Genomic DNA, 8934 nt, shown 5'->3' with positions numbered 1-8934 from the left:
TTGTCTTTTCAGATTCAACGGTCGCAGTTTCCCCTTTGGGCTAGCGTGACATCTTTCCCGACAAAGCCGCATTAAATCAGTAATCATCTTGTAGAATTTGCTGTCTCTTACGCTAGCTAGCTCCAGCCCAACCGTTGTGCACTTGTGATTGTGCTGATGACTTTTTGTCTTTCGGTAAACCGTTGCCCAAAGTCCGCGGAAGATGATTTCTGGCAGCTTGGGGTGTCATGTAGGCCCAGTTTTTTTGCCAGAATCTGAGGATTCTCCCAAAATCCGATCCCTACCCAGCTTCTGGGCCTAGTCCCGTCTTATTTTGATTCTACTCCATCTCTGTAAATACCATTTGTAGTAAGTTTATTAAAAATGCACTTGTAATACAGCTTGATTTTCGTGAAATTGGCTGGTTTGGAAAACTCTGCACTCTTTTTCAGGGTAAAAAGAAGAAAGACAAAGAATTGTGCTTGGTCACATATATGGGGTAAGACTGTACATGGAAGACGAACAAAACATTGCATTTCCCTACAGTATAAACATACACTGAACAAACACTATACACCAACCAGCTCTGAATCTTGCTACTACTGCAAGCAGGCTTATGACCTGAAAATATTATTACACAGACTAAACCCTTTTGGTAGCACGGCCGGATCACCACAAAACTGCTCTCTACTAATGCTAATGTGGTACGACAAATGCAACGACCCTGTACAAGTGTGGTGCCCTTTCATGACTACTAGCAGGCTGTTATCTCTCAAAGAATTCACTGATCTTCTCTTCCAACCACACAGCAATATACATTGGTTTCTCAGATCTGGCCTTCAACCAGGAAGTCCGGTGCGAACTAGGATTTTCCTGTAAGAAGTTCACGTAATTTGGAACAATTAATCCCACAATCTCCCGACGCAGTGTCACCTTGAGCACAGTACGAACTTTCCATGTCATCTGGCTATCACAGATGGTAAAGAACTCTTCAAGAAATCTCTTGAGAGAATCAACACCCAAAAGTGGGACCCAACATTCATCAAGGTAGCTCTGTATGTACTGATGGATCAGCGAACAGAGACCCGTCTGCAGTTCTACGCTGGAAAGGCATCCTCCGGGATGATTCTTCAGTTGATAAACAAAATCCATATTATTCAAGATGTATATGTACCTTTGACCCTTTGCTGGGAACATTGCTTCTGCATCTTCGCTGAGTTTGGAGACCCAAGCATAGATCATGCTAAGCTCAATAGTGAAATCCTCGGTGCCGAGTACAAACTGCATCATGTCCCCGTTGCGACAGAAAAACTCCAGGTATCGTACAAGAAGAGCGGTTGCTGGATGGATGGCACATTCTCGAATGCGATGCATGTCACTGGTACTGGTAGTCCCCTCAAGCATTCCCCTCAAATCAACCACCATCTTGTAAAAAACATGAGCAACCACATCATGCATGGACTCAGTACTGCTGAAAGTCAATTCCCTTATGGTACATAGGACATCGACAAGTGCATCTAAGATGGTTAGCATTTGCAATGGATGATGAGCAGACCACCTTGTGTTGCTGAATGAAAGTGCAACATCAAGGAGCTCCTCTACAGATTGCCTGACAACCTCTTGAAAGCAGCATTCCTTTTTGACATCCTGACATGACTTCCAGTTCTGCCCATCTAATTCAAGACAGATCAAGTCAATAAGCTTTGCAGTAATTTTCATCGTCATGACAGAAGCCCCAGTTGATCCGTCTGTCAACACATGAAGACCGTCATAGATAATCCCTCGGTTCTCCTCAACTATGTCAGACAATCTGTTTCAAGGACAAGAATACAAGACCAAACTTCAGAATGTAATGCCAAGTACGTACATAGTTTCAGACAGCATCATATATCAATTATAAAGCACCGAAGTCAATCTTATCGATACCAAGAACATCATTGTTCTACTACACGTGACATGATACTATCCAAGAAACCACATAATGCCATAATGTAAAGACAAACATATAATAATTCAGCGACAGATGTTCTCATGCCAGTATATGTAAAGATAACTGAAGCAAAAGTATCATGTAGTACAAAGAAGGGCACACTAGGGTTTTTACTTATATATTGGAGAAAAGGTCCACTTTAAAACCCAAAATCTAAAACTTGAACTGAAACAGGTTGATCTCAATCTTTTGAAATTATTGGAACCATTTTACATTTTTACTTTACCCCACTTGGCCCTATCCCAAGTGGCAAACACGTGCCATCAGCACTCGTACTGGTCAAGACATTCGCTGTGCTACCATCTTGGCTAAGAAAAATAAATCAACTAGTACTTAAGTAAGTGAAATACTAGTACTAATATTGCAAAAAAGACTCGGAGTAGAAAAGGTTGACTTTTTTTTCTCTAGGATATGAAGAACAAAAATTGTGCCCAGATAGATAATAAATCAACTAGTACTTGGCGATTTATTAATACCTTTTGAATCCATCAGAGGTGTTGGCATCTCTGAACGCTCTCTGAAGCAATTCAAGGGATTCAGCTTCGGTTAACCATGGATCCATCTCCTGGAGCTGCTGGATGAAGGCGGGGTGGATGAGACAGACATCCCCTGATTTCAAGAGGTGGAGGGGAGTATACCACAAGTTATTGATGTCGTCGCCGCTGGTGCTTGACCCGCTCCCGTCGGAGTCGGAGGAGTCAGCTTGGGGTGGGCTGACGGCGAGGATCGGACGGGTGCTGTCTGCCATGAAACTGCGGATGGCAGCAGCAACCTGCGCAGCGTCCAGGATGCTCCCGGTGATGGTGAGAGTGAGAGCGAGGCGGGGTTGCTCCGGTTGAATCCGCCGAGCCGGAGCCGCCAGGATCTGGCGGGGTCCATCAGGGTTGTCCTGATGGGCCAATCGGGGCGGACGCCTCAGCACAAGGGCGATGATAAGGGCGGCGACGACCGCGGCGAGGCCTCCGTAGGCCCGCAGCGAGCCGCACGAATCCACGGCAACTCCGAGCGCGACGCACAGGTAGAGGAGAGCGGCAAACAGTCCGCCGTTGTAGGGACGTGCCGGACGAGCGCGGGGGCGAGGAGGAGGAAGGGCACGGTGCTCCGCCTGAGCATGCCGGAGCCCGGGGGCGGGGCGGGGCGGCGTGCCCACGGCCAGGGGATGCGGCCGGACCGCCGCGCGGTGCCGATACCGGGAGCGGGGGCGGGGAGGCACGGGGAGGTGGTCCGGGCTCGCTCTCTGGCGCCCAAGGCCTTCCGCCGCCGCCTTCGCCGTCGGCATCGCCGTTGCGGTCGACGCCGTCGCCGTCCACGCCGTTGCGTTTGACGCCGTCGCCGTCGCTGTCGACGCCGTCGAAGCCCTCGTCCACGCCTTCGAAGCCGTCCCCGTCGCCGTCGCCGTCGCTCTCTGGCGCACAAGGCCTTCCGCCGCCGCCGTCGCCGTGGCCATCGGAGAGAAACAGGGGAGAGCCGATGGATGGTGAGAAGAGGAGGGCAGACGGCGAGGAGGAGACGGCCGTGTGGGCGGCTAAAGTAAGGCGAGCACTTACTGGGCCCCACTTGACCTCGGGGCCACTGACAGTCGGCCGGGATTCGCTGGGCGGAATGCTGGGAATATTCGTGATGGAGCGGCCGACGATCTAGAACGCCTGAGACAACTGTCATGATACGTACTTTAAATTTTGTGCAAAACTATATCAATGTTTGTGAAACCAAATAGCTATATGATGAAAATACATTTCATTATGTACTACTAATTTCATGGCATAATGCGATGTATTATTATATAAATACGGTCAAACATAAAAACATTTGACTTTTCAATAAAATTGGAAGTACACTCTTTAAAAGACGGAGATCGTCCCGTCCCATACGTCTCTTATCTGCCCATGTCTGCCTTATCAAATCTTTCCTGTGATCCGGCAGCTTGACTAGGAAATAGTTGAGCTCTCTCGTATTTGACCTTTTCCTTTTTGGGGGGGAAAGAAGAACAGTAGTACTTGGTGAGGTCAGGTGTGCCGATGGTGTCGACATTTCGGGACTTACCTTGTCTTGGAACCAGTTTGAATTGACACACTACTATGGGTCGGAATACCCGTGCGGCCAAGACCCAAAAATGTGTACAGCATCTGGGAGGATAGAATGTACGGAGGAACGAAAAATCATACGTGAGGACACGACAAGATTATGTGTGCTCATTCTCTCTTTCATGTCTCAGCTACCAGCCCTAGTGTTTTTTTTACGCGACCAGCACTAGCAATAGTATTTCCTGCAAGACTGGTTGTCAACACTGGTCCCTAAAATGGTACTCCCTCTATTTTAAAATAGATCCTGCAAGACTGGTTGTCCCTAAAATGATACTCCCTCTGTTTCAAAATAGATGAGTCAACTTTGTATTAAAATTAGTATAAAATTGGGTCATCTATTTTGAAACGGAGGGAGTAATACTGTCCAAAAATGACATCTGTGTTACTATGGCATCTAAAACATAAAGATTTGCTTTACCTAAAAAAAAGCCAACCCTCATCAAGAGTTGACGGATTGATTCGTCTTCTCAGGAGAGATGATGGGCGGATCGGAGGGGACTGTCAGCGAGTTAAGTAACCACTTTACTTGCCCCCACTTGACTTTGAGGGCATTCGTGTAAAAACCGGTGGAATCGAACGTGATGATTCTGCTCACGTGAAATAGTGAGGGGGGATATCCTATCCTCTCCCCATGTCACCATTCTCCTGATACGACCTTTAATGGCATGTCTTGCAATCTTTGGGAAGTGGCATGAGATTTTAGGGCATCTCCAACGTCAACTCGTAAATTTTCTCCTACATTGATTCGTGCCTCTGTCCTGTGATACACCAGGGCGACGCGTGCGGGCTACATGTAATGTGTAGACCAATATTGAGTGAATGAATCAATCAGCAAGTTGAGCAAGAGGAAATAAAACTTATGATCTCGTCCTCTCCCGCGTTCAATGGGCACTTGCTTCGAGCTGACGACCTACGTTGCAAAACTTGATGGCGTCGACCTGGATAGCGTGCCAGCGATAGGACAACGACCTCGCGTTGTGTGTTGAACGATGTACATGTCATAGGGAGCAATGTGCTTTCGTGCGTGAAACTTCTCATGCACTTGCTCCCAGAAGGGCTCCCCTTTGCTCCTGCCAATGAAATCCGTGGATATGGCTAGCTACACATCGCAGAATAACTCATCATCCATGGTCGAGTAGCTCACCATTCTTTGTAGTCTAAAAAATGACATAACATTTGAAAATAAGCTCAATGGCATTTGGCCGAACACTTGCCGGGCGTGGTGTCCTCCATGGAGGTCGTCAACAGGGGCCGATGTGTACCTGGGTACAAACGGCTCCAAGGTGGGTAGCTCCGTCGTAAAACGTCGAGCAGGCGCGTAGCTGCTGGTTGCAGACATTCGGAATGCCTCTGTGGCGGCCGGAGACGTGCAGTAGCGGCGGCGGGGGTCGAGGGTGCGGATGAAAAACAAGGGGTAGAAGGGCGCAGAGTGGAAGGAAATGAGACCGAGAGGGGGAATTGGGTGGGCCGGGGTGTCGAAGTCCTACATTTCGTGTTGGGGAATGTAGTAATTTCAAAAAAATTCCTATGCACACGCAAGATCATGGTGATGGCATAGTAACGAGAGGGGAGAGTGTTGTCTACGTACCCTCGTAGACCGTTAGCGGAAGCGTTATGACAACGCGGTTGATGTAGTCGTACGTCTTCACGAATCGACCGATCCAAGCACCGAACGTACGGCACCTCCGTGTTCAGCACACGTCCAGCTCGATGACGTTCCCCGGGCTCCAATCCAGCGAAGCGTCGGGGATGAGTTCTATCAGCACGATGGCGTGGTGACGGTGATGATGTTCTACCGGCGCAGGGCTTCGCCTAAACTCCGCGACGATATGGCCGAGGTGGAATATGGTGGAGGGGGGCACCGCACACGGCTAAGGAACGATCCGTAGATCAACTTGTGTGTCTATGGGGTGCCCCCCTCCCCGTATATAAAGGGGGAGAGGAGGAGGGGGCCGGCCAAGGGGGAGGCGCGCCCTAGGAGGGGGAAACCTACTCCAAGTAGGTTTGCCCCCTCCCTTTCCAATTCCAAGAAGGAGGGGGAAGGAAGGAGTGGGAGAGGGAAAGGCAAGGGGGGCGCCGCCCCCTCCCCCCCTTCCTTGTCCTATTCGGACTCAAGGGGAGGGGGCGCGCCTCTTGCCCTGGCCGGCCCCCCTCTCTCTCTCCACTAGGGCCCATCAAGGCCCATTAGTTCCCGGGGGGTTCCGGTAACCCTCCGGTACTCCGGTTTTTCTCCGAAAACACCCGGAACACTTCCGGTGTCCGAATATAGTCATCTAATATATCAATCTTTATGTCTCGACCATTTCGAGACTCCTCGTCATGTCCGTGATCACATCCGGGACTCCAAACAACCTTCGGTACATCAAAACTTATAAACTCATAATAAAACTGTCATCGTAACGTTAAGCGTGCGGACCCTACTGGTTCGAGAACTATGTAGACATGACCTAGAACTATTCTCGGTCAATAACCAATAGTGGAACCTGGATGTTCATATTAGTTTCCACATATTCTATGAAGATCTTTATCGGTCAAACCGCATAACAACATACGTTGTTCCCTTTGTCATCGGTATGTTACTTGCCCGAGATTCGATCGTCGGTATCCAATACCTAGTTCAATCTCATTACCGGCAAGTCTCTTTACTCGTTCCGTAATACATCATTTCATAACTAACTCATTAGTTATAATGCTTGCAAGGCTTAGGTGATGAGTATTATCGAGAAGGCCCAGAGATACCTCTCCGACAATGGGAGTGACAAAACCTAATCTCGAATTATGCCAACTCAACATGTACCTTTGGAGATACCTGTAGAGCACCTTTATAATCACCCAGTTATCTTGTGACGTTTGGTAGCACACAAAGTGTTCCTCCGGTAAACGGGAGTTGCATAATCTCATAGTTGCAGGAACTTTGTATAAGTCATGAAGAAAGCAATAGCAACATACTAAACGATCAAGTGCTAAGCTAACGGAATGGGTCAAGTCAATCACATCATTCTCCTAATGATGTGATCCCAACAATCAAATGACAACTCATGCCTATGGTTAGGAAACATAACCATCTTTGATCAATGAGCTAGTCAAGTAGAGGCATACTAGTGACACTATGTTTGTCTATGTATTCACACATGTATCATGTTTCCGGTTAATACAATTCTAGCATGAATAATAAACATTTATCATGATATGAGGAAATAAATAATAACTTTATTATTGCCTCTAGGGCATATTTCCTTCAGTCTCCCACTTGCACTAGAGTCAATAATCTAGATTACATAGTAATGATTCTAACACCCATGGAGTCTTGGTGCTGATCATGTTTTGCTCGTGAGAGAGGCTTAGTCAACGGGTCTGCAACATTCAGATCCGTATGTATCTTGCAAATCTCTATGTCTCCCACTTGGACTTGGTCCTGAATGGAATTGAAGTGTCTCTTGATGTGCTTGGTCCTCTTGTGAAATCTGGATTCCTTTGCCAAGGCAATTGCACCAGTATTGTCACAGAAGATCTTCATTGGTCCCGATGCACTAGGTATAACACCTAGATCGGAAATGAACTCCTTCATCCAGACTCCGTCATTTGCTGCTTCCGAAGCAGCTATGTACTCCGCTTCACATGTAGATCCCGCCACGATGCTTTGTTTAGAACTGCACCAACTTACAGCTCCACCGTTTAATAAAAATACGTATCCGGTTTGCGATTTAGAATCGTCCGGATCAGTGTCAAAGCTTGCATCGACGTAACCATTTACGACTAGCTCTTTGTCACCTCCATTATACGAGAAACATATCCTTAGTCCTTTTCAGGTATTTCAGGATGTTCTTGACCGCTGTCCAGTGACCCACTCCTGGATTACTTTGGTACCTCCCTACCAAACTAATAGCAAGGCACACATCAGGTCTGGTACACAGCATTGCATACATGATAGAGCCTATGGCTGAAGCATAGGGAATGCCTTTCATTTTCTCTCTATCTTCTGCAGTGGTCGGGCATTGAGTCTGACTCAACTTTATACCTTGTAATACAGGCAAGAACCCTTTCTTCGCCTGATCCATATTGAACCTTTTCAACATTTTATCAAGGTACGTGCTTTGTGAAAGTCCAATCAAGCGTCTTGATCTATCTCTATAGATCTTAATGCCCAATATGTAAGCAGCTTCACCGAGGTCTTTCATTAAAAAACTTTTATTCAAGTATCCTTTTATGCTATCCAGAAATTCTATATCATTTCCAATCAACAATATGTCATCCACATATAATATTAGAAATGCTACAGAGCTCCCACTCACTTTCTTGTAAATACAGGCTTCTCCAAAAGTCTGTATAAAACCATATGCTTTGATCACACTATCAAAACATTTATTCCAACTCCGAGAGGCTTGCACCAGACCATAGATTGATCGCTGGAGCTTACACACTTTGTTAGCTCCTTTAGGATCGACAAAACCTTCTGGCTGCATCATATACAACTCTTCTTCCAGAAATCCATTCAGGAATGCAGTTTTGACATCCATCTGCTAAATTTCATAATCATAAAATGCGGCAATCGCTAACATGATTCGGACAGACTTAAGCATCGCTACGGGTGAGAAAGTCTCATCATAGTCAACCCCTTGAACATGTCGAAAACCTTTCGCAACAAGTCGAGCTTTATAGACAGTTACATTACCGTCAGCGTCAGTCTTCTTCTTAAAGATCCATTTATTCTCAATGGCTTGCCGATCATCGGGCAAGTCAACCAAAGTCCATACTTTGTTCTCATACATGGATCCCATCTCAGATTTCATGGCCTCTAGCCATTTTGCGGAATCTGGGCTCATCATCGCTTCCTCATAGTTCGTAGGTTCATCATGGTCAAGTAACATCACTTCCAGAACA

At 46.9% G+C, this 8934-nt stretch overlaps 1 protein-coding gene across 1 annotated transcript; it reads right to left on the bottom strand.

Annotated features, from left to right (window-relative positions):
- Positions 1-491: 491 nt before the first annotated feature.
- Positions 492-3452, bottom strand: LOC123043201 (uncharacterized). Its single transcript, XM_044465572.1, has 2 exons — positions 2446-3452; positions 492-1789 (listed from the first exon to the last, which is right to left on the bottom strand). Exons 1-2 carry the CDS (start codon positions 3414-3416, stop codon positions 745-747), a joined length of 2016 nt encoding a protein of 671 aa, XP_044321507.1. The 5' UTR covers positions 3417-3452; the 3' UTR covers positions 492-744.
- Between the last annotated feature and the right edge of the window lie 5482 nt (positions 3453-8934).

The sequence above is a fragment of the Triticum aestivum genome, chromosome 2B (assembly GCF_018294505.1).
Source record: "Triticum aestivum cultivar Chinese Spring chromosome 2B, IWGSC CS RefSeq v2.1, whole genome shotgun sequence".
NCBI lineage: Eukaryota > Viridiplantae > Streptophyta > Magnoliopsida > Poales > Poaceae > Triticum > Triticum aestivum.
The sequence above is the reverse complement of the archived record's forward strand: the minus strand, read 5'-3'. Positions and strand labels throughout refer to the sequence as shown.